This window comes from Lepisma saccharinum, chromosome 27 (assembly GCF_977018435.1).
Source record: "Lepisma saccharinum chromosome 27, izLepSacc3.1, whole genome shotgun sequence".
NCBI classification, from domain to species: domain Eukaryota; kingdom Metazoa; phylum Arthropoda; class Insecta; order Zygentoma; family Lepismatidae; genus Lepisma; species Lepisma saccharinum.
In genome coordinates, this window is record NC_139255.1 from 57,135,080 (window position 1) to 57,162,339 (window position 27,260).

Sequence of the window (27,260 nt, forward strand, 5' to 3'; positions counted from 1 at the left end):
AGTAAAGCAATCTGCATATATGGATGATAGAATATCCAGATTATCCATTGCATCTGAAACTGATATGGGATAATTTGAAATCCGGTATACGTTATCCAGATTTTGTGGCTATCCTCAATATGAAGATAATAAGTTAATTGTGATCATTGCTATCGTGATTCAGTGCTTATTAACAGGTGTTACCAATGCTATTTCTATTGATTCTTCCAAAAGCCATTAATAGATTCTCCCCAACTGTACAGCTTCTCAGAATTCTTTCATTCTGAGATTGTTAAGAATCTTTTTATAACTGACTAAACTGGTATAATATTAGCAAAATGTCACTCGTGCTGGTGCCCTAGTGCTAAATCTAATGGATGAGAATTTTAACTAACCTTGCACTAGGGCCATTCCGGAAAAATCATAGAAGCAAAATAACGTTTTAATATTCTTCCTTGTTGTATTATACGACATTGCAATAACTGTCTCCACTGTTTTGTGGTCACTGCATCCAATTTGCTGTATCTGCCTGCATATTCACGTGGCTTAATTTAAACAAGTAGATCGGGTTCTGTGGCTTTGCAAAAGGTAGAAACTTATCAAGATTCAATGTCTTGAAATGAGATTGTCGGAAACTCAGGGGCCAAATCACCCACAGTGATGCAAGCTTGTCAGTGAAAAGAGTAAATATCTACATAACCTACCTTATGTTCCCTTGGGGACTCAACATCATTCCTGGTATCATTGGGGACTTAACATCATTCCACAATCTCAGACGTTGGCACTGGCCTGTTTGTTTTGCAATACACAAACAGTTGGCTTTGTCTAATTTCCTACACCATTTTCTTAATGTTTTGTTGGTTGGTGATTCCGTACAATACTTTGTTGAAAAACCACATTGCAATGTAACAGTTAATTCGGTTTTAGGAAATTGCAGGACACAAAAAGCTTTATGTTCACCTGAAAATGCCACGTTTGCTCACTACTGTCTCCTAGTGGAGAAATGGGTAACTAAGCCATTGCATCCATCATGAAACAAACTTCTACATTTCCCCTGCCGATTGGCATGCTTTCATCCCTTATATGTGTGCTTGCTACAGCATGGCCAAACTTCAAAATCCCGGAGGGACGAAACATGGTATATGGTTTACACAGGTTTTGTGTGGGGCTCAGCATGATATTATCAGTTCAGATTGTGTGTCTGGAGAGGGACATTCCATGGAGTATAGAAAACATTGATTCATACTTGATAGATTGGATTTGTCAAGTTTAAATGCAATGCTTGCCCAGTAAACTACAGAGTTTCTGAATAATATGCAACAGAGATTTGAAACATATATAACTTTTGAAACTTATCGTACTTAAAATAACCTACTACCTTTGTGATCAATAAATTTCAAATCTTTTATCTGGACATTGATTAAATAACAAAGCCAAATCTGGCACACCTAGTACAGCCCTCTGACACGACCAATGTTGCCAGTACACCTCATAATTTTGAAAAAGATACTTTCGGTATAATTAACTCCATAAATTTGCCTGTAGTGCATAAAATTAGTAAACATTTATAATTTTTTATCAGTTCGATAAATACCCAAATATCGAAAATTTTTGCAAGCAACTCCACAGCTGTCTTTCATCCATGTTTGTTTTTTACTTTGTACAAAAACTGTTTTACGCCATAATAACTTTTTCTGCATGCTGAGCATTCATGTAGAGCATGATTTTCTTGTTTAATGATTAAAAAAATATCCATATAGACAAAGTTAACACCCAGTGTAAGTTTGTATATCGCTTTTTGTACAAAAGTTTTGCATGTGTCTCGGCTGCATGACTTTTTAGACACCTTGTAGTATCGAAAGACTATAGCTCAGCCCACTTAAAATAATAAGAAAAATGTTTATTTTATGAAGAATTTGTTGTGGATGAACTGAAGGTTTGTAAAATATGGAAATGTAGATTCTATGTCAAACGTAAAGAGTGAAGTTTAGTGTTCTTCATTAAAGTGGTTCCTTGCTAAGATACACCAAAGATAAGAGTTGAACCATTGCACCATCTCGTGTGATATCTGAGAGAAGTATATACAGTTCATTGTACCGTTTGTATTTTGGTAACCAATGACAAAAATAGGAGAATGTTCCTATGTAATATGTACAGTGTTTGTAGTGCCTGTCGGACAGTTTTTGTCAGTTGCCTTGAAGAAAGATCTACCTCTTGTGTGGGATAGTTTAGCATTTTGAGACAGCCTTGTTGGTAGTACAAATTTTATGTAAAGGGTTTTTTTTAGGGCTGACTCAGAATGGTTTAAAAAGGGGGAGAGTTTTAGAATTGTTTTGATATCACCTTGTTTCCAAATATATTCTGTGCGTGCGTGTGTGTATAAGGAGTGTAATTGTATATTGCCACAATGTTACGTAATTAGAGGCTATACTTGAAAAGGTTATTTTTTATCATTTATATTTTTTTGTAATGTTTTGTATGTAGTTATGTTGTGGAGAACTGCAGACATGGTTGGTAGGTTTTTATAAACCATGATAAAAGCATCTGTGATGTGATTGTGCCTTATTGTACATATTGTTACACGGAAAAATATACTTACTGTGCCTTAATTTGATTAACTTTGACTTAAGGGAAAGCACATTTGTGTGAACATAACTGTTACATTGCATAATAAAAAATATTTGTCGAATTTAGTCTACTAGTTCAAATTTCCTCTATTCTCATGAAAAAGCAACAGATAATGTCCAGAATTCTAGAATTCGCACTGATATAGACCACGAAAACCCATTTCCATATCTGTGCAGTGGGAAGTTGCCAGCACATATTGTCATATGAGAACCAGAGGAACGGAACTCCAAAAATGCAGTTTTCAGTTTTGTTTAACCATGCGTTGGTCACGCACGGTCTCTCGTTCCAGGTGTGTGATTTTAACGTTGTTATTTGTCAGATTGTTTTGTCAACACCCTCCCTTTGTCTAGATGAGTTTTTTACCTTTCTCTTTTACCCCCCCACGATTATCTTTTCAGTGTTAGTAAGATATTCGAGCCAAAAGGTAGGGTTCGTTGAAGCCCCTTGCTGTCAGAGTCCATGCGCGGCTATAGGCATACCTAGCTTTTACTGAAAATCTGATATGCCGCTCCATGCCCAATTAACAAAGAATACCTTTTTATAATTTTATAAATTTCAATTTTTATAGTTTTATAAAATTGTTGAAAGAAAAGATCTAATCGTAATAATTGAAGATTTGGCATATTTTAAAAGCCCCGTCTCGCAGACTGTGCGCGACCATCGACGTAACTTTTCCCACGAAGGGTTAAACAAACTCCTCTGAAGATATATATTTGATGTCAGATAGAACATCTTCATTTCTAATCCTTTGCAGTAAGATGAAACCATGTAACTTCAATGAACTGACTCTTTTTAAGTCGCACATGTACATAAAAGTATTTCCTAGTGTACATTTGATAAATTAGTTACGTCCCTCTGGTTTCGTAAAATGAAAATATAGTGTTATTTTTTTTTCTTTCATCATATTTCATATATTTTTAATGGTACAGTAGGCGCAACTAAAAAATGGCCGAACGAACCAAAGTAATGCAAAAAAAGACCAATAAATCATATAAACGGTACAGCCATACATTAAAATTAGTTATATGGTAGTTTAAACCATGTTTAAGTGTATTTTACTGTACAAAAACAAACTACATCTGGCATACTTAGTACTTACAGACAACGTGATGTTTTTCTTGTCAGGTGTCGTCTACTTTCTTTACCTTCACTCACAAATACAACTGTTGATAGCTGGTTCATTAAGTATGAAAATGAAACACAAAACACAATGGTATAAACACTGTCACTAATTTATGAGACAATAAAAAAAGTAAATGCTGTACAGTATTCCTTTTACTGAGTACAAAATGCATAGGCCTAAAGTAAAAACTGAACTGTTAAATGATGATATTGACCTACAAAACTAAAAAAAATCAGTAAGGGCGGGCTGAACCAATCGAAGCCGAACTAGAGGGTGCCTACTGTAGCTCATTTAGAATACATTTCGGTACCAAATGTATCAAATCTTTAATATTAATTGAAGAGCCTAGGAGTAAAACATGGTAAGTGACATTTTGGTCAGTATTGAGTTTATTAAGCAGTAAGGTTATATTAGAAGCTATACCAATTTCAGAAGTGTTCAATTATTCCAATGCAAATTACATGACATGGCCATTGCATGTGAAAGTGAACACTGATTATTTTTTTACTTTGTAACTCAATAATGACCAAAATGTCACTATTCACGTTTTATTCCAGAGTCCTTCATTTATGAATAAATAGAATTGGTGTTGTGGATCGGGAGTTTTCCAGAGGCCTTTCATAGAGCTTGTGAACACACTTATTCTAAAGCAAATTTCAGAGTATTAGAGGTGAGGTTATAAGCACGAGTTCCTTGTCTTCAACGTATTTATACAATAAAAGAAAAATTGGCAACAGAGGGCAAGGAAAACTAAAACATGGCAAAATAAACTTGTTAGAATTTCTAATTGCCATTACACACACATTTTTCAATGCTTACCTTCACTTGGAAATTAATTATGTGAGAATAAAAGTATGCAAAATGATGAAATAACTTTATTTAATTGTTCTTCAGTCTCTTTACATGAAACTCATTATGACAGCGGGTCTTCATAAGCTCTGAGTTTATACTTTGGAACCACACACTGGTAGACATGTTGGTTCGAAATGACATATACCATGTTTCAAAATGATTTGAACGATAAAAACACATTCCATGAGCAATGCAACATAATCAATTGAATATCCCGTAAAATACATTCTAACACATCCTTAAGTTTTTTGGAATGGTCCCAGGAGTTCTAAATTCTGGTGCCAGGCTGACCAGTTGTAAAATGGCAGTCCGTGGTGAGGAGAAAGCATTTTGCAAGAGTAGGTTCAGTTGTGATTGTGCAACGTCAGTTTCATTCATGATTTCATAAAGATACACCCACAAAGAACTCTTATCGCATTAGTGCTGCAGTGCAAACCAGATGAGAACATGCTGAAACATGTATGGATGGAGCTAGATTACCATATTGATGTGTGCAGAGTAACGAAGTGAGTTAACTTCGCAATAACCATTGGCACTTATACTTGGACATTACATATGCGTGAAATTGTATCTTATTTTGACAATTTATGATAAAAAACACCAGTTGAAATTGTTCAAATCATTTTGAAACACCCTGTATTTCCGTTTCTAATTTTGTTTTAAATTTTAATCACAGATGTTATATTGATATAGTTCTGTCAAGCTGAAAGCAGCACAATTTTGTTCATTTGTCCTGAGAAAAAACCTTAGAAATATAGTTTTGGAGCTTTTTTTCTTTTAATGGTTTCAAATCACATAACTTTATTCCTTCTTGTAAACATGTTTGCAATGGAAGAGTACTATTACAGCCAAATTCTGCTGTAAACAAACCACTTTCAATGCCCAACATCATGAACTATAATTTGTCTTTTCAGAAAATGCTGTTATGTTTGAACTGACACAAAGGAAAAAAAATATGTTTTCAGCATTCAAAGGTTTATTTTGTTTACTGTGTATACAAATTAATTTTCATTCATTTTTATCTTTATCCATACCAAATTCAGTAGATATTTTGCCCCCTCTAGTTCCTTTATAAGATTATCCGTAGTTATAGTAAGGCACAATGTATGTTATTACAGCATTTAGTAGTGACTAGAATCAGAGAAGATGAAGTCCCCACAAGAAAATAATAATACAATGTACTACAGTGTAAACTGGATTTCCAGTTTTTTTATGTTTCCTATTTTATATAAGTACTTGGGGCACAGACCCCTGCAAAACGAATAGAGGTTCACTTTAAGGATTAAAAAATCCTCAACGATCTTTGGTAAATATACTATAAGCAAACTCAAGTTCTCATTTTCTGGAACATATTCAGTGTTCAACAATAACCCATCACACAAGTTGAACAATGCCTTTGGTATAGAAATCACAAGATCTTTGGTTCTTTACAGACCTGAACTGCTTTCCCAAATATAAATTTATCTAAACATGTTATTAATTATATAGTAATATTACCTTTGGTCGAAGCACACACTGAAGAACATGTTCATTTTATGTATCATGAAATAGAGCAGACTTTTAAGACAAGTTTTTCATATTTTCCATGACTTGGATGTTGATCACAAAATCAATATAATTAGCACTAAATATTGATATATCTTCAAATACTCATCAAACATAAGCATGCTAAGTAATACACGCAGTGGCTCTTTATGAATTGAAATCAAACATCCGTTTTCCTTGATTTGATGAAAACTGCATGGATGAAATATAGCAAACGTTTTAAAAAAATGATTTATTTCAATTATTTAACAGGGTGTCTACCAGTCAAAAAAATTAAGAAATTATGCTTGTAGTCAAGAATTTTTGCTACTTTTTACAGTATAGTGAATTTACATTGTTTGTCATATACCTGTACTGAGATTTGATAAAATTGAATATTTGGAAATCTAAAATTGTATTGAGTTGTGATTAATATTTGTTCACTTTATTTCTTAAGAATTGCATTCTTGTATGTGAAGCTTAGTAAAAATATTAAAGTAATGTGGCCTTTCCCCATCCAGGATAAAATCTGAAGCATTAATACTTGTATTATCGTTTTAAAGTCCACTTTATGCACAGAATGGATAATAGGGACTGGACCTACAGTTTAAAATGGGATCCGAGCCACCGTGCCTCCACCAGGTATCGAACCCAGACCCCTTGATTACAAGGCAACAATGTTACTGTTATGCCATTGGGGAGACCCTATACATAAAGCAGTTAAAGTACAGCTTCAGTTTATATTTTAACCAGCCTTGTGGTAGATATTTTTATTCAATGAAAACCCTATTTTCTTAATTTTCAACTATGCCTAAGTAGGGGGCGAAAAAAGGTCAATAACATTGGAAGTTATTTTGGTAGTCACCCTGTATAAAGACTCTGACTGACCAGTAAAAAATCATAAGTCATGTCCATAATATCAAGATAACTTTGGTTTCTTTGTAATCAACAGTTGAGCCTTACTTTAAGTGTTCCTTCCATGGTACAATTCTTTATTTTCTTGATGCTTACATGCCAAAGTGATTACATCATGTCCACAAAATGACTACAATGCTAATATAGACAGTTTTCACTTCCTTTTGAGTTAAGAGTAATACTTTCATGAGACCATGTTCCAAAGTGACCTTCAACTGACGGCTGTGATGAAGAAAGTCAAACCAAAGCTATCTTAATAAAATAGTACATGAAATTGCACATCCAATAAATATGACAAATAGTACTATAAAAAATAATATATAATAAATATACTGCATGCTAATGTCTTGCTTTTTTGCATATTATTGTGCAGAAATAAATAAGCACATTCCACTTCATTTTTAAGTACTCAAATGTTGAAAGTCTTACAACAAGTTTAAGTTTTAACAAACTGAAGTTTAACAAAATATAAACTCCGTACTCAACAAGGTCAACAGTATCTTAGTATCTGTCAATATAAATATAAGTACTCCTATCTTGTAGGATATTAACTATGTCTTAAGTAGCTTCTGAAATACAAAAATAGCATCGTAAATGTATACAGCACCAGGCTGCACACAATTATTTTTCTCTAAGGCACATAGCTTAACAATGTTAAAAGTTTGGAAATGCACTTTGGCGTTATACTGGTAACATGGAATGACTATATGTTTCATTATGTTTGTATAAGTTAATATATATGTACTTCCCACTTTTTTTTTTTACACAAGAAGGCATTATTGCAGTTCCTCTATGGGAGGTGCATAGGAAAATCCCACAAACGCATCATCTGCATCCAGAACACTCGCAGAGAGGAAGATGGTCGTCTGGTGGGGCCTGTCGACAGAAGGTGAGATGGGCTCCTTGGTAAACTCAGGATCAATGTTGCTCAGATCAAGCTTATCACACTGAAATCAGAAAATAAAACGCAGCAGCTACACTTACGGCTCGTCACGTACTTGCCCCAATAAACTCACTCAATTCATTCAATACGAAATATTTTGAGTATCCATGGATTTTGTTTTCTTCCCTTGACCTCATCTTATGTTAACAAAAATAGTAGATTTAAAATTTCCACTGTGCTAATGTAAGGTAGGTATGCATTCTTATCAGCCTTACACCACACAAATTAAAAAGAAGGAAGCATTTCTAACATTTTACTAACATTGCAGTTGCTTCTTCAGTGTTTGTAAAGGCTTTATATCAGAAGAAATTTAATCCCCAGTGGGAATAAGAAACTGGTTCCACAAAAATCCTTCAAAACCCTTAAGATGAAAATTGGAACTGTAAATTACGAGGGCTGTTCAAAAAATAAGTTTCCCTATGTTGTGGTAATATATACATGCAAATTCTACATGTCTAGATAAGTACATACCTGTACTACTTTTCAACATAATCGCCTTGAATATTGAGGCATTTGTCCCAACGCTGCACCAGCTTATCGAAGCCCTGTGTAAAGAAATCCGGCCTCAGGCCTTGCAACACTCCTCGCAAGTCATGCATAATGCTGTGAGCCCGGTATTTCACGATCTTCCGTCGTTTCCTTCCCCTCTGCGCATGCGCCTTCATGTCTGCAGGAGAAATGCCTATTGTTCCTTGAAGGCGATAAATAGGGCTCGTGCATAGTGTTACTCAATTATTTTTGTAACAAATTTTATGGGACAGGGAAACTTATTTATTGAACGACCCTCAAATTACTTATTGTAGCACTGTATATCCACAACATGCATACATGTTAATAGAATTTGTGAAATCCATTAATATTACAAATTTATTACTAGAAATACAGATCCTCTTTTGGTTTATTTTACTTTGCTTTTCTGCCACTTTTGTCTAATCTCGACAATGAGGATGGGTGATGGATGACATGATGGAATTGATGAAGAGACACTCGCAAAGAACACCCATTTCCCAGGCTGGGATTGCTGGCATTGTAGCACGCTGCGCTAACCACTCCACCACAGAGGTCAGCAAGAATTATCTGAAAGTAGGGATGAGCCAATACGAAATTTTGGCCAATACAGATAAAGTGCCTATATTAAATTGACCATCGATGCAACGCAAAATTCCAAATGGTTCATTGACCTCCTTAATAAATGTTTGTTACCAGATGAACCACAGTAGCGGCTCGTGCCTAAAATAACAGGTGAAGAAGTACATTTATAGGCAATGAAAAACAAATAGTAAGTGTCAGTGCCCCCCCCCCCCCACACAATTTAAAACGTCTTTTTTGTCTTCATCCGTCCATCTGGAAAATGGTGTCTGCAACAAATTACACACTAAGTCATTTACTAGTTCATTGTACAAACCACAGCTCAACACATGAACACAACACACGATAGGAAACGCGAAACACACACGCGGAACAAGATCTCGCGAGAACGCAACGATTTTGCCACAACCACTGGATGCAATGTTTTCTGTCGACGAGAGAACTGCTGCACGTAGATGGCGACACCCATTCAATTCCAACGGTAGGTGACTTCACCGTTGCCATGACAACCGGCTAAAGTCTTCCGCAACCTGGCGGCGTCTGCTCTTGGTTTGTTTAAGCTACGACGAACTCTTCACGTGCGTAGCGCCGAGCGGCGTATTATTTGAGTATTATCGTGTGTGTTCTGCTGTGAAATAGTTTAATTTAACAAGGAAATGAAAAATGTCAATATTAATTTCAAAATTAGGTGAAAACATCTGCACTTGTTGCACTTGGCCAGCCGCCACTGATGAACCAACCTTTTGCAAAGCAAAAAAAGCTGCATATTTAGGCATTTATTATTTAAAAAGGTAGAATGAATATTATATGTTTATATCCAAAAAATATTAACAAAATGGCACAATAATGCACCAAATTGCAATATATATGTAAATGTATTGGATCCGTAAAATAATCAGTGATTTTACCGATACGCTGATATTATAATCGATATCGATTAATAGGTCCCATCCCTATCTGAAAGTAATAAAGCAGGTACTTACAACATTTGGGTTAAACGGAGGTTTTATCTGTTTCTTCACCAAAGCTTCCCAGTCTATACAATGGTAGAACTCGTGGTTTTTAATATCGTCAAAGTCTCCCTCGCCAGATCCTAATCTTAAACTGCTGTCTTTTTGGAGAAGCTGTCAAAACAAAAGGAAGTGTAAAGATTTCAATGGCTCTGTGGATCAAGTGGAGAGGAGGAGTACCTCCTCTCCCTCATTGGGAAATATATTCCTGTCTCACGTAACGCATAACTCGAAACAAACCAGGTAAGCACATTTGCTGGTAGGCAACAATTCTCAAGTTATCTGTACATGATCATATGAAACATGAACACCACCTTAAAAGCTATGTTTAAAAGGAAGTGACGGCAGAGTACACACTATGCTGCTTGTCACATTGGGTTTACCATCCAATTTCTAAATAGGAATGGTTCTACTTAAAGCCTAGTAACGTAAATTTTGTCTATCCTCCAGAAGCTACATGATGTGAAAGCTTAAGGAAGTGAAGGTAAGAGTGAACATTGCATTTCTGGAAAAAGCATGTGGTGGGAGTTGTGTGTTATATAAAAACTGACTATGCAGCATTACAAATATTGTATACTTTTTATTTTAAATTATTTTTTGACACCTTTGGCTAATGGAGACAAGGATGATAAATGTGACAGTAGAAAACTTCTTACGTCACGTGTCGGCAGACACAGTGAGTAGCGGACCACATTCCTTCCGTCGCCCTTCAACCAGCCTGAGGATTATCCCGAGATGGGATCGAAAGCTCGTCAGAACTGCTCAAGTGTTTTTTATCATGCTGTTCGTGTGTTTTTAACAAAGATGTGAATAATGTTTAAACAAAAATGATGAAAAGGTCCACGTAGGCCAGGCCAGGCCTCAAACCTGGAGCTTTCGCTGCTGAGATTATGAGTTGACTACAAATTGTGCTCAGACACATTTTTACAAGATAAATTGCAGATACAAGCTGATTCACTATTGAGGAAAATCTCGTTGTTAGTGTATGGAAAAGGGACGAACAGGTGAAGTATATGAATAAACTAGCTCAACTGACGTGAATTTACAGAAACTTGAACAAAAATTCCTTGCAACTGGGTCATTCCATGGGAAGTCACCAGAATTGTCCGGAAATGGGTCGCCTCATAGTAACAGATTGTAACAAGCTTTTGTGCACGTATAGAGTTAGTAAGGAAATATCATTGTGTGAAATATCTAGTTTCAAAACATAATACATATTGTACAGGGTGCCTCTAAAGAATGTGATCCTTCAAAAAAAAGTACAAGACAACGACATTTTCACATAATTGTTAAGGAACAACGAACTGAGATAGAAAGTATGTTTTTGCTTTATTGTACAAAGTAAAGTATACTTGGTTGTAACGAAATGTAGATTTTGCCTTACCTTTATATGTGTATCAGGAAGTGGTTGAAATTCACTGTCGTTACGATGTGCAGCAGAAAATCAGGTAAGTTTATTAATTTCCCCCCTGCTGAGGAAATCAGCCAAAGTCTTTATATTCGTCATAGTATGACTTCTATGTATGGTTCATCAGCACACACCCTCATATTGCTGTTTAATGTTTCTGGTTATAAATTACAGACACTTTTTACAGTATGTGTGGGAAAGAAAGTGCAAAATGAGGCTATTTCAGGAGTTAAAATCTTGTAATGGGAAAGGTGGCAACACTATGCAGGTGGTATAATTGGAAACACCTGAACTTTGGTATTATTTACAGGAAATAGGAAAATTGCACTCTGCCTCATTTGGTATCTGTTGCGGACATACGAAATGCGTGTAGTGTAGAATGTCCGTAATACGGAAGTTTCCAATAATCATATCCCAAGTCAACTGGAAGTTGTAAGTGGAAAGTAATTTCAAGGGATCAATCGGAGAGTTGCAATGTGGAATATAATTTTACATTGACAGTGAAGGTTGTCAATTTTGTTCACTGAAAACAGCTCATTTGTATGTCGCAAATGCAGTGTGAATACGTTGCACAGTTGCTGAATCCAGAGCAATGCCAATCTTTGATGAAGGCAGTGCCAGTATTCCTTTCTCACTTCTGTTTTTTGGCTGTTCGTACCATGTACTCAGTAGTGTTTAACCTTTGTTGTTTGCCAACTATGAGGGGCAAGTGTGAGTATTTGAAGCTGTTCAGCTCTTGAAGACTTGATGAATTTCTGCTGAAGTTCTGACATGAGAAGGTTTAGGTCGCGTTCAGCATGAGTTTTTGTAGCCTCAGCAGATTCTTCTGACTCTTCAGGGATATGTAAAATTGCTGCAACATGCTTTGTAATAGAAGATTGTATTTGTTTCATTTGTGCCTTTCCATACCTTTTCCTCTTCTCTTTGTTCACATGAGTAAGTGTCTTCATGGGAGATACTTGTATTTCATGCAGACTTGAATTCAGTCTCTTCAATGGACCAGCACTGCTGTCTGGGACACAATCACTGTCATTTACCTCATCAACATTACCCAAATCTTCAGGCTGGTACTGTGTTTCTTTCATGTGTGTCTCACATTTTCCACACAATTTTTGCTCAGGAATCAGTTTACCACCATATATCCTTGCTGTTTCTACAGTAATAGTCCTTAGTGACTTCTTACAGTTCCTGTTTTTGATGTGTAGTGATGTAGGTGACAAGCACTGTCTTCAAGCCTAAACTGCACTGCACTCAGGGTTCATGTGGCACACAGCCCTGAGGCAATGCCATGTCTGTGTTTATTTCACTTTGAGTTATCACACACAGAATGAATGTCTTCCTGTCTCTAAGTACAGTTTGTTAACAAGTCTTACTGTTCTTCACACTAAATAATCTAAAAACACCACTACTCTCACCAAAATATTACGGTACACCACCAGAAGCCAGCCTCATATCACACAATAGATTTGGCGAGAAAACAAAAGTATCCTGAAATTCATATGAAACAAATGAATATCAAAATGCACAAATGTTTCACAATTTGCATTAACTTTTTTGTTTTGGAGTATACTCTTTTACAGGTGTGAGTGCATGGGTTGCGGTACAGCAACCTGAAACATTTGAAAGGAAAACTCAATTACGCATTATATGTGAAAGCAGATATTAGCAGAACGGCAGTTCACATAATTCAGTATTCTATGAAAATGGTTCAGAGTGCAATCATGAAATTTCTCCTGAGGAACATGTTGGAATAGCACAATCAATATTTTACTGCCACTCATTTCTTCTTGATATCTTTCCCTCATATGGAACTTTGCACCCAAAAAGAGTGCTCTTTTTAACTTTTTCATATTTTTAACATACATGACACACTTTTTAAGCAAGAAGGAAATATATTGCAGTCTTCCTTTTTAGTGTGGAGACCCCACACCTTGGGAACTGTTCTTGTGAGAAGTATGAAGATTGCACTTTATTTCCTTCCACTTTAAAATATGACATAGATTTCCACATATATGTGTGGGAAGTTGCTTTTTCGGTTATGAAAAAGACAACCACAAATTAATATAGTTGTCACCAAACTTAACTTTTTTCATTGTATATATTTCCTTTACATAATACAACAACTAGAAATTATATGTCATTTCTTTTCGTTACGCTACAAGCATTTATCTTGTACCTTCATGCTGTACGTTACCACATCACTACACACTGAGACGGTAACTTTAATCGGTCCTGTAGCCCAAACTAATGACTGTAGACATAAATAATTTTACAGTTTTCCATAATACCCTCAGACATACATTTGTGCAAAATTTTATTAAAATTGGAGACGTAGTGGCGACTACCATTTCGGTGATTTGCCATGGAATGACCCAACTGGTTCTGTGTTGGATGCACAAAACTGCAGAAGAGTGCAGCACTTGGATGGGAAAACAGATGAATTATTACCACACAACATAAGTAAGAAGAATAACCATTCCTCTAAACGTACGACAACCTGTTACATCAATTTTGCTTGCGAATAAGACATACTTGCACTATAAATAGTAACTGAAACACTAAAGTAGTGCTTACCCTTCTCAAAATATCTCTGGCACTTTCTGAAACAGTGTTTCGAAGCACGAGCTGCTTATTAAGAATGTTATTGTACATTTCTGACATATTCCTACTGTAGAACGGAGGCAGGCCATGCAGCATCTCATACAACACTGCTCCCAAGCACCACCAGTCCACGGATCGATCATAGGCCTGGAAAGAGAATGGTATCACGTAAAGCCCGTAAGGTTTGAAACGTGCAAGTACAAGAATGGACCGTAACACATCAAAGTACGGCTCTCTCGTATACGCACCTGCTTTCTAACTACTTCAGGAGCCAAATACTCCGGAGTGCCACAGAATGTATTTGTTGTATCATTAGCAAGTAGACCTTCTTTGCAGAGACCGAAGTCTGTAAGAATGACATGTCCCTCTGCATCGAGCAATAGATTTTCTGGTTTCAAGTCTCTGTACACTATCCCCTGCGAGTGAAGGTAACCGAGAGCGGACGCCATTTCTGCACTGTAAAATCTCGCTCTTGCTTCTCCAAATCTGCGTTCCCTTTGCAAGTGGAAAAATAACTGAAAGAGAAATAATCATAATAATAATAATGTTCATAGAATTCTAAAAAAAATATGAATAACACAATTTAATTACTATACTGGAAAACAAACTTCACAGTTTAAAGGGCCTCCCTGATTGCATAATGGTAAATATTTTATGTTGATTGATCTAATTTGCAAAGATGGGGATCAGTGATGATATGATGAATGGACACTCACAAACATCCATGCCCAGGATTTAAACCTGGGACCCCTGGCATCGTAGCATGATGTGCTAACCACTCCACCATGGGTGCCAGCAAATATTGTACACGATACATCATAAATGCAGTGATAGAATTAATGAAATAATAATTTTAGTAAAATATTTTATAATTTTTTTAGTGGTCGTAATCAGTGTCGCAGGTTCGATACTCAGTGGATTCACGTAGTACTTAAGTTCTCATTCTGAATTGTACGTCCAGTCCCTATTAACCTATCTGTGCATAAAATACGGATAGACCAATCTTCAACTTCTAGAGTTTGAATACAAACAACATGACCTTAATGTTTTTATTTTGTTGACAGCTGTAATACCTTGTCAGTGATGAAATGTATCCCGATTGGATGTTAACCATGGAATAGTAAAAATTGTAATATACAAATCCATAATCATGAACTGAATGGATGATGAAGATGAATGGTGACGAGATGAAATGGGACAGCCACAGTAGCAGCGAAGGGGGCAGTTGCCCCCCCCACCTTTGCCACTTTTGCCCCTGCACTATGCTAAACCTTATGAACCGAGGGAAAGTAAACTGTCCTTGCCCCCCCCTGATTTTTTGCACCTTGCCCCACTTCCCTTCAGATTTGGAACCCAATCGCAGCCACTGGACAGTCACAATCATATATGGATGACACAACACCAGTATTCTGCATAATGCAGTCCAGGGTGTTCTAAGATGAAGTGATGTTGACTTTCGACTGTCTTCATGAATCATAAAATATTCAATGAATCAATTTAATAAATATAAAGGTTCACCTTGTCTGTTGCAACATTTCAGAACAGAAACTAGACTTCATAAATTTCAGTAATAATATTTAAGACTGAGCTGTTACTATTTTCAAATGATAGCCAAATCAATGCTGATACTCTTACAGATTCCCACTAATACAAATATATCGGTGCTAGCACATTATGAGAATTATTCAGAGTACATAAGAAATACTTTGCAATTATCCTTCATCAATCTACCAGAGTTTTACTTTAAAACATTCAAAATTTTAAAATAAATTCATGTGCATTTTTGCCATACGATACTGGTGGAAAATTAAATGTAACCATGTCCTTTGCAGACCTCACAATATATGCTCCTGTTACTGATACATTGGTATCTGTATATTATATTATTCATACCCTTGTAAATGCTTTGCAAAAGTCCATGTTGCTACATAAACCTACCACCCTTCTATGCTCAATCTTGTATTTTTTTTTTTTTAGTTCGCTGTTACACTTGCATGAGAATCTTTCTCAAGTGCAACACATGAAAAAAATAAATTATTAATATAAATAATAATTATAATGAAAAGATTTTCTCAGGCTATCGTCCAGGTGAGTTGTGGAAAAGATTCCAATCTTTCGAGAGCTAACGTCACTCTTATCTTCAGGGAAGAAGTGCAGTCCTCAGCATCAACCCGATGTACGTACATTCATGGAGGGGGACCGCCATCTTCACCGGCAACCTCCACGAACGTATATACACTGGGTTGATGCTCAGAATTGCACTTCTTCCCTGAAGATAGAGTAACATCAGCTCTCAAAAGATCGGATCTTTTCCACAACTCACCTGGACGATAGCCCGAGAGAATCTTTTCATCATTCGTCACCAGGAAAGCTTCAAGATTTACTTCAATAATTATAATATCTACCAGAGAAAGGAAGTTATTTGATATCTTGCTTCGTAGTTCATAGAATGTCCGCACCTTCTCCCTCCACTTTAGTGTTGAATTTTTGCCATTACATCCTGGTAATATACATCTTCTTCAAACAATCACTTCTCTCAAAATTTTGGAGCATATACAGCAACATAATATTAACTTTCTCTACAGTTAACACAGTGTACCAAAAATATTACTTACCTCACCTCCATTGACGTAATCAAGAACAAAATAAAGCTTGTCTGGAGTCTGGAAACTATAATGCAGCCCCACCAGGAACGGGTGGTTCAAATTCTTAAGGAGGACGTTTCTTTCAGCCATAATATGCTTCATTTCGTTCTTCTTTATTATGAGTCTCTTCTGAAGCACTTTCACTGCATAGAACTTCTGCTCTGTTTTGTGCTTAGCCAGAAAAACTTTCCCAAAGCTGCCTTTCCCCAGGACTTTCAGAAACTGAAAATCACGTGGGTTAACTCTGCAACAAGAATTAGTTTTCACAATAAGCTTCTCTGGAAAACCACCATATAAGCTACACATCAATGCATATTGCTTTTTAAAAAATGTATTACTAAATTTGTACTTTCCATCCAATGTCAAATCCCATCACAATACTCTAGTTGTATTGCAGTTCTCTGATTTTACATTGCATTTGAATAGGTAAACTACTATGATTATTTACGCTCAGTTGTTAGGGCATCTGACTACCATGCGAGAGACCTGGGTTCGATCCCCAGCAGGGAAGAACCGGGATTTTTTTTCACCTGTTCAAGTGGCTCCAGCGCCCACCTTGAGTCGTATAAGGTAGGTACCTGGAGGAAACTGTTGGGGGTAAAGGCAGCCATGGGTGTGGAGCTGATCGTATCACCCCCACCTTCGGCCCTGATTACGAAAGCGTGGGGCCAATACTCCACATCCCCTATACACCTTCATGGTGTGGTGCAAAACACAGGGGAGTGCTTTACTATGATTAATGTATCTGTAAATTTTAGGGCCTCCCCGATGGCATAGTGGTAACGTCGTCGCCTTGTAATCAAGGGGTCTCAGGTTCGACACCCAGTGGAGGCATGTAGTGATTCAGATTCCAGTTTAAACTAGATGCAGTCACGTTTAGCCTTTATGTGCATAAAGTGGACTGAAAACAAAAATTCAATTCAATGTATTTGTAAATTTTACACATATATTTGGTCTAGGAATTAATTTGTGCCCCTGGACAAGAGATTGCGTAACGAGCATATCGTCCCACAGTTCCGTGTATCCACACATGCGTTGAAAACTCCTGTGTTTTTGCGGGGTGTTCTGCTTCATTACTTTAACATGCAGAAAAGTGCTACCGAAAGTCATCGTATTTTGGTGGAAGTGTATGGTGACCATGCGCTAGCTAAGCGAACGTGTCAGAAGTGGTTTGCACGGTTTAGAAGTGGTGATTTTGGCCTGGAAGACCAAGAGCGACCTGGACAGTCAAAAAAATTTGAAGATGAAGAATTGAGAGCATTGCTCGATCAGGATTTGTGTCAAACGCAGGAAGAACTTGCAGAAGCATTAGGCGTTGTTCAAACAACAGTTTCCAAACACCTCAAAGCCATGGGAATGAATCAAAAGATGTCACATTGGGTTCCACATGAATTGAAAGACAGAGACGTTGAAAGACGAAAAACCATTTGCGAATTGCTGCTTCAAAGACAGAAAAGAAAGGGGTTTTTGCATCGCATTGTTACTGGCGATGAGAAGTGGATCCATTACGAGAACCCGAAACGAAAAAAGGCCTGGGTGAAGCCAGGTGAACCAGGTCCATCACAACCGAAACGAGATATTCACTGTGCAAAGGTTATGCTGTGCATATGGTGGGATATGAAAGGTGTGGTGTACTATGAGCTGCTGCAACCGGGTGAAACTATTAATGGAGAACGTTATCGACGACAATTAATGTGTTTGAAGCAAGCTCTGGCCAGGAAACGACCAGAATGGGAGAACAGACATGATAAACTTATTTTTCAACATAATAACGCTCGCCCACATGTCGCAAAACCGGTCAAAACCTATTTAGAAAATGTCGGATGGGAAGTTTTACCCCACCCGCCGTATTCACCAGACGTTGCTCCTTCGGACTACTACTTGTTTGATTGCATGAATAACGATTTGATTGGACAGTGGTTCACTTCTTCAGAAGATATCGAAAAATGGGTCTCTGACTGGATCGCTTCAAAGGATGAGGACTTCTTTCGCCACGGAATCCGTAACTTTCCTGACAGATGGGTGAAAGTGGTGGCTTGCGATGGACAATATTTTTCTTAAGGTATTTATGTATTTTGTGTTTGAACTACAGCTTCAATGTGTGCGTAACAACTGCACGAATTAATTCCTAGACCAAATAGTTTATCAATACATGTATGTGTACGTGTTAGGGATGGACCAAGGCGAAATTATTACGTTATTAATAACATATATTCTACTGATCAAATATAAAATACTATTTCATGTTGAGGGGAATAAACAACATGGTTGATAATATAAGACGTAAGCGAGTTACTAAAGATATATCCACGAAACTTACTTGCAAATGTTCTATTAATTTCGGTGGCCTCTGCCACCATCCACTTAGGAACTCGATGCTTCACTGTTAGGTTGACTTCCGATTCCGGTTTCCTCGACTACCACTAGGGGTGCTGGTGTAGCCATTTTGTCTGCTGCGCACAATGGGTTTGAGCTGTTGTAATAACGGGAGCCAAACATGATGAGCCTGACCGCTGTCAATATTCAGCTCGTGCAGAAAGTGCATAATGGCATGCGTCTCTTTGATTTTGGTGTCGTTTAGGGTGTGTGATGTATGCCTAACTGAAACTTTTTTGGATCCTGTGTTTGTTGAACTTGAGGTGCCTTGCTAGTCCGGTAGTGGGTTGGGATTTTTTTGTGTCCGCTAAGTGCTGTTGTATACGCTCGTTGACAGATCTGATGGATCTGACAATGTAATCACTCTGGGTGTCATATACACCTGCTGTAGTCGAGGAAACAACAACAGGAACCGGAAGTCAACCTAACAGTGAAGCATCGAGCTCCCAAGTGGATGGTGGCAGAGGCCACCGAAATTAATAGAACATTTGCAAGTAAGTTTCACGGATATATCTTTAGTAACTTGCTTACGTCTTATATAAAATACTAAAGGCAAGATTGATTGCTTGATTTGCTTTATTTTACTTTGCTTTTCTGCCAGTGGCTAATCACCAAGATGAGGATGAGTGATGATATGATGAAGGGACACTCACAAAGAACATCCATGCCTCGGCCAGATTTGAACCAAGGAACTCTGGGATGGTAGCATACTGTGACAACCACTGTGCCATGGAGGTCAGTGCCAAAGGCAAGAGTACTAACCATTCAGCCATGTGGACACCAGAAAAGTGATGCAAAATAACAAAATATAGTGAAGATAAAATTTCCAGCTGTACGCAACAAAAACTTACTGCAGTCTTTCAGATGGTCCCAAATTGACTGTGTGGCTATTGCGAGACTCGTTGCTTTCCTCACTGGCATCGTCTCCTTCCAAGCCTTCCTCTGAATCTGCCTTATGCTTGTCAAGCTGGAAAAATTCACGCACCTGCGACCTGAAACAGACATATCATTTATTATTATTTACATTTATCCAATTTTATGCTGCACTTCGTTTACAGAAATAAGAAAATTTCCAGAATTCCCTGATATTTCAAGTTGACTGACCAATTAACTTAGTCTGGCCTTTTCATCAAAAAAGCACAATAAGCATCAGGATATCATCCAAAGTGATACTTACAATTGTACAAGCCTCTCATCCGACATCAACTTCTCGACAAAGTCATGCAGACCTTCCTGCCTGGATTTAACAAATTGTGGATCTAAGTTGTTCCCAAATAATTTCTTTCCAGGGAACTTGAAATGCAGATTAGGAACCTGTGGATGGAAAGAATAAAAGTTCAGTGATCCAAGATCATTTACAAGGAATATGAATTTAATACAGTTGAACATAAAGAAGAAGAAAATGCAAACAGCACATTGAGACATATAGCCCCATTGCCACTGTCTCTGGTTTTCAAGGCCAGGATCCACTACCACTGCTTACAATCATCCTCATGATGCTGGTCAACACTGAAGATTTGGGTTCTCACCAGGTATCAAACGTGGGACAGGGAATTTGATAAAATTGAAGTATAATTCCCAGTTTTCAAGCCAAACTTTCCAAAATATCATGGCTACAAGCAGATGTTTTCTATTTCAACCTTACTTATTATTACTGCCTCTCACCATCCACCCCCCACACAAATATAGAAACATTATAAAGGGTCTGTGATATTCCAGTATCCAAAAATTCTTATTCAATTCAATTAAAGTTTAGTCCGCCGTGCAGGTCTGACGAAAGTAAGCCCAGTGTCGCCGAGGCTTTTGAGCGCGAAATTTAAATTTGTATACTTATTGGAGAAAAATCGTAATAACTCTGGCACTATGGGACCAATCTACTTCGGATGACTTTTTTTTTGCAGCTAAAACATCAGCGCATGCAACCGTGTACAATTTGGAACACCCAACAACGGGGGGGTTTCAGGCGGGGAACGCGACTCCCGAATTTCAATGAGAAAAAAATAAAATCTAGAGTTCGCCCCCTCTTCTCTGGCTATTTTGGGAAGAATACCCCACCCGCCACCCCTTACGAGACCTCCTGTTGCAAGCAAGCTCCCAAACTTCAAGAACAAAGACGACTCTGTGCCTTATCACTGGTGTCACATTCAGCATTCTTAGCTGGAAGGAAAACAGCGTCATAAATTGCAAGCGTTTATGGCTTCTCTGTCAACTCAGGACACGAACATGTCACTTGCACTTGTTGGAAGGGAGAAAGTTTGGATGACATGATAGCGAAACTTGTTTGGAAAACGACGGTCAGTGTTTCCAACCCAATATAAAAATATAAGTGTGGTAAACCCTTGATAATTTTATCTAAAGCTGCATGGGTCAAAAATGAAACCAATTAAGACAAGATACTTATTTTTTTGGGTTTAAATTTAAACCAAATTTCAACTAAAGGTTAAACTGTACAAATATTTAAGATATTTCATTTAAGGTGTGGAGTTTTCATTTGCCATGTCTCATACTCAGACTCGAAATACATCTACGAACATGTCACAAATGTTTCGGGACATACCAATCTACGAAAAAATTGTCAATTGTACAAGAATTTCAAACTCAAATCTACCTAATCAACTTCAAGATATCTTATCTTGTAATAATCATTCGTTTGTTAGATAGATTGTTCTGCAAAGGACACTAAAAAAGTAAAAGGAACTGTTTTATTTTCCACGCAGCTTTCTTTTCCTTCATCGATAAGAATAAAAACTAAACTGTGAAAACTTGCCTCAGGACATTTAAATACATTCAATGGGATTTGAATTAATAAAGTTGTAATTTTTCATGTCTATGGAGAAATATTCACGTAGAATTCAAGCATAATTCCCGGTGAGTAGCCACCCTGTGGGACCACTAACCATTAGACAACGTAGGAACCAGGGGCGGATTAAGGTGGGTGCTATTGATGCTGCAGCATTAGGCCCATTCCTGAAATAGGCCCAGATGAAAACAGACGAGAATTTTCCGAAAGCTGAACAGTTTTTTTTTGCTATATTAACCTGAAAATAAATCTTAGAATAAAATTTGGAGCCCCAATTTCGGACGCCTAGACACAGCGTTACTTATTATACAGTTAGTATTATTCTTTGCACTGTGACGTAACTATAACGTCGTGTTTATTGTTCACCAAAGATTTCAAGCAATTTAGTCTTAATCCGGCCCTGGTAGGAGGTAAAAAAAAGGTAAAGTGCTCCCCTGTGCTTAGCACCATGCCATGAAGGCGTATAGGGGTGTGGGGGTAATGCTCCACACTTTCTTGATCCGGTCGTGAGTGGGGGTGATATGATCAGCATCATGCCCCTGACTGCCTTTACCCCCCAAGTACCCATGTTATTCGACGCTGGGTGGGTGCCGGGGACGCTTCCATCATTAGAAAAGTTCCCGGATTTGAACCGGCCAGGGATCAGCAACCTTTAGCATGGTAGTCAGATGTGTTACCGACTGAGCCACTGCTCGAACATATAATAACAAGCAAACAAAGCATTTAGTATTATTTATACTAACGGAATTTTAAATAAAACCATGATATAGCAACATCAATATAAGATTAATTGGAACACACTAACCCTTTGATGCTGACCTTGCATAGCACGAGGGGTTAGGTACAACCCATGTGGCTGCAGTAATGCACGAATTCATATTTGCATTGTTGCATAATGCTGAAAATGTGCAATGCCACATGAAATTATAGGAGATAGGGATGCATTCTGCATGCCCAGTGCTGGTGTTTGGCATGTAAATAGAAATTAAGCACTACTTGAAATAAAGGAAAGGGTTAAAAAGAGATGAAGCATACCTGTTTCTTCAGGAACTCGTTTAACTTGTAGAACTCATTATATCTTCTGAAGATAAACCAAGTGCTGCTTCCTGAGGTAACCACTACTTTGTACACCTTTAGAGTTAAAAGAAAATACAAAGATATATTATTAGAAGCACACCAAGATTGTATAATAGACACCATTAAATTGATTGATTGATCTGCTTCATTTTACTTCGATTTTTGTGCCACTTTTAGCTAATCTGCGAAGATGTGGATGAGTGACGATATGATGAATGGACACTCAAGCTGGGATTCGAACCGGGGACTCTTGTTAAACACAATTAAAATTGTGATTATATGTGTATATTTACATTCTCGTAATTTGGAATTTCATTAATTTCAAGTTTTAGATAATTTATTTGTTTCATGCTAACAAATTTGAAATAAAGGATATATTTATTATTTAAATAACAATCATGATGCTTGTCTTTTAACTTAATGTACAAAATACTGATAACATGATTAAGCCTTGTTTCCATGACAGAAAAAACTCTTACATATGCTGACCAAGGCATACCAAACACCTAACAACGTGACGTCTCTATCAGGGTCTTCCTCAGACTTGTTTTTGGTTTGGTTTCAAGACTAAGGAGAACTCTGATAGAGGGCTGAAACATCATGTTGCTAAGTGTTTCTTTACTAAAACATAGACTGCCTTGGTCAGCATATGTCGTTTTTTTTTTATTATCAAGATACTGATGATTTTGTGCACATGTGAATATCAAGAGGGAGGAGGGAGAACATTCACAATCTAATTTTAGGTAACAGTTTCATAGATCCGAGACACATTCAAATCCCATATTTTGTGTTTCGCATTTATTTATTTAGTTACTCAGAGTTTCAGATACAGTCTTATTTGGCCATTTTACACTGAAACAACATAAAGTAGAAACAAAAAATAACCAAATGTAAAAACAATAACAAGATGGGATAGATTTATATGTTCTTGGTCAGTAATATACAAAAATTACGTTCTGGAAGGAAAATATCTACATTCAGGGGAAGTTTGTTGTAGATCTCTGGGAGCCTGTAAAACAAGGAGCGTTGTAGAAGGGATAGCCTAGTGGTTGGGTTGTGGAAGAGTTGCAGGTTGCACGTTTGCTTTTGGGGTACCCTAAGTGTGAATTTACTGATTAGGAGATCTGTTCTGATTTTGCCATTTATTATCTTGCATAAAAATTTCATGTCAGCTAGATCACGACGAAAGGATGGAGTGTGAATATTCAGAGCAGCCATGGTGTCTGATTTGGATACATGTCGAAAGGAAGGTATTCTATGGCGAACAATTGCAACATAGAAACTGAGAACAGAATCTATTCTAGTGAGATTGGTTCTTGAGGCCATTGCCCAAATTGGGGAACAGTATTCAAGGATGGGCGAGATGAAAGATTTAAAGAATAAAGCAAGAGATGATGGGTTTTGAATTTTGCTAAATTCCACACCACCTAACAAGTTCTGTGAGAGCATTTTGAAGAATCATCATGTCATGATGCGATGAGATCTCTTTGAAGAGTTTACAATCATCCGCAAACAAAAGTATATTGATAGGGAGGGAGGACAGTTTTTCAGGGAGGTCATCCATGTACAGAAGGAATAGGAGTGGCCCTAAGACACTCCCCTGAGGAACTCCAGACAAAACGGGAAGAAAGTTAGAAGAGGTACCTGAAAGAACAACATGTTCGTACTTACCAATTATGTACTGTGGAACATAGTTCAAGGTGCCATTATGCTTTTTACATGAAAACAAACACAATTTTTCACGTTCCGAGTGCTTTTTGTTATTCCTTTCTTCACTTCCGGAACACACACTGGCGAGAACATCTTGACTCACGTTGTGTTTATGCAGTGTTTCAACCTTCTTCACCGATATATACCTACTATCGTGTTCGTCACCAGTGGAAATTATACATTATGCACGGGTAGGTGACGGATAGCCCCACAAACCATTTCCGATAAGGTTAGGTTACGTTAGGCAAGCATAGTAAAAAAAAAGGGGGTTGAAACACTGACAGGGGCTTACGTCATCAAACGTACACAGCATCTGGTTGTCGTAGGGCAATCGCATGAAAACAATGGCAATTGTGCGTCGGTGAGATATTTCTCTTGAAAAATACATGATTTCCCGGTCAAATATATTCCATGTTGAAAGAAAATATCTCGACGAACGTTGTCAACCTTGGAGAAACTCATTTCCATAAGTAGTTTCTTGTATAAAATTGAAGAAATGTGTCTCTGATGTATGAAACTGTTACCCTAATTTTATAATTTAGCAAAATGGACTATATCATACACCAGTTTAAGGAAAATTTGAATGACACATCAAAATGTCCAATAACAAAACATGAGATGTTCATCTGAGTAGTAACAGAAACTAAAATTTCTCACTGCATGAGATTCACTACAGGGTGATAGCATTATCAGAGACACCCAGCTATAATTTTGGATGGATTGAATTGAAGAACTAATAGAAAATATTTGTACTTATTACGTGCAGTACATGTTGAGGAGAAATTCGTTCTTCTAATTTTTAAGTTGGAATGAACAACTTACCGTAAATTTTTTGGGCTTCTCCCATGTTTCTGTGTCTTCAACACACACTGTAGTCTGACTTTGGGCATGGTTCACACACTTTTGCTCTTGATCCCCTTCAAAGAAGAGCAATAATTTAGAACACAGATGCTTAAGATCACACATTTAAAATGGATTCTTCAAAGCCTAGTTACAAAACACCAGTTGATTTAAGCCAATAAAACATTTGATTTTTCAGTGCAAACTCAATCCCATGTTTTCTTTTTCTCCTAGGAATTCACTGACATTGGACTACATCAAAATGGAGGATATCACAGTGACAAGAACCTTATCTTTTAAAAAAAATGTGATAAAGTATTACGTAGTCTCAATGTAAATACAGTGAAGAAAGTGGCCATTCATATCTACGTTTACACAACACAGAACTTTATCACTTACAAGATATTTGAAAATTAAATAAACCTGTGCTGTAAAAAAATTGTAAACGAAATTTATTCTTCATATGGTACTTTCAAAATCCATCACTTCCTACACCATCCACTGCACAAACATGACATAAAAGAAAATGATTTATAAGCTTTATTTAGCTGTACTCAAATGTTAGGTGAAATTCAAAGTTTAAGTCCACTTTATGCACAAATCGCAACTGGACCTAAAGTTTGATGTCCGAACCACTATGTTCCTACACAAAGATTGAACCTGGACCCCTTGATTTCAAGGCAACAGCATTACTGCTACACCACGCTTCTATCTGGAATTATCTTATCTACATTGAACACTTGTGAATTATAACACACCTCTTTCAAATGATAATAATCCTGTACTATCAACAAAAGGATTGATAAGAGTTGATGATGATAAGAGCATATATATGTATGACCAACAAAGAAGCATCTGATGTGGAAGGTTACCAGAAGTTACATGCTCTCATCATAAACTCTTATCAATCTTTTTGTTGATAGTACAGGACCATTATCATTTGAAAAAGGGGTGTTATAATTCACAAGTGTTATATATATATATATATATATATATATATATATATATATATATATATATATATATATATATAGTTGCAATAATTATTTAATTAATAGAATTTCAGAAATAATTAGGACTGTTTTGTGTAAAGGCTTGCCCTAATTTTAATAAACTTACTCTGAGAAAGTCAATTTATTAAATAACATATGTCAATGACACAGGAGTTGATACATAATTTTGTATCTGAGATGGGTATAAGTAAAAGTAACAGAGATAAACGATTCTAATCGTTGTGGACCTATGGCATCGAATAAAAACGCACTTATTTTAGACCTTTATTACAAATAAAAGTTATTATTGTCAGCTCAAGTTCTTCCTGCCTTACTTCTCATTGGATATTAAATTGAGTATGCTTGATGTTTATACATCCCACGATTTTTGAGTATGACATTGAAGAATGCTAATCTCTTTGTCACAAATAATTTTTAATGAAAAATGTCAGTGTGTTAAGAATAAAATGTCCCCTCAAAAGACTTCGTATGTAAAAGATTTTTCACAATAATAAAAGTAAAGAAATTCGTTAGTATTGAACATTTTCAAATCTTCACCAAAAGTCACCTGATATTAGAATAAAGCAGATATTATCAACTTACGCAGCGTCATTTCAACATCACATAAAAATAAACACAGCTGTATTACGATAACAGATCAGCCCCTTATGTGTTCCTCTGCACCTCTCTGCTACTGCTTGTTGTTATCTCGGTTGTTGTTATAGCAGTGTGAGCAGAACGAACTGCA

General features: G+C 36.9%; 1 protein-coding gene across 1 annotated transcript; it reads right to left on the reverse strand.

The window, feature by feature from the left end:
* Positions 1-7,364: 7,364 nt before the first annotated feature.
* Positions 7,365-27,200, reverse strand: LOC145980396 (serine/threonine-protein kinase Sgk2-like). The gene is made up of 10 exons (XM_083113468.1): positions 27,116-27,200; positions 25,503-25,597; positions 22,929-23,024; positions 20,271-20,407; positions 19,945-20,085; positions 16,688-16,961; positions 14,321-14,587; positions 14,046-14,219; positions 10,037-10,177; positions 7,365-7,968 (listed from the first exon to the last, which is right to left on the reverse strand). The coding sequence occupies exons 1-10, from the start codon at positions 27,123-27,125 to the stop codon at positions 7,798-7,800; spliced, it is 1,506 nt and encodes a 501-aa protein (XP_082969594.1). The 5' UTR covers positions 27,126-27,200; the 3' UTR covers positions 7,365-7,797.
* Positions 27,201-27,260: the final 60 nt, after the last annotated feature.

Excerpts from the sequence above, each read along its gene's own strand:
- LOC145980396 (XM_083113468.1), bottom strand. Across the intron at positions 14,588-16,687 it reads ATTACGTCAATGGAGGTGAG|TTATTTTTCCACTTGCAAAG; the intron begins GTAAGTAATATT and ends TTTCTCTTTCAG. Across the intron at positions 7,969-10,036 it reads CTCCGTTTAACCCAAATGTT|TGTGATAAGCTTGATCTGAG; the intron begins GTAAGTACCTGC and ends TTCTGATTTCAG.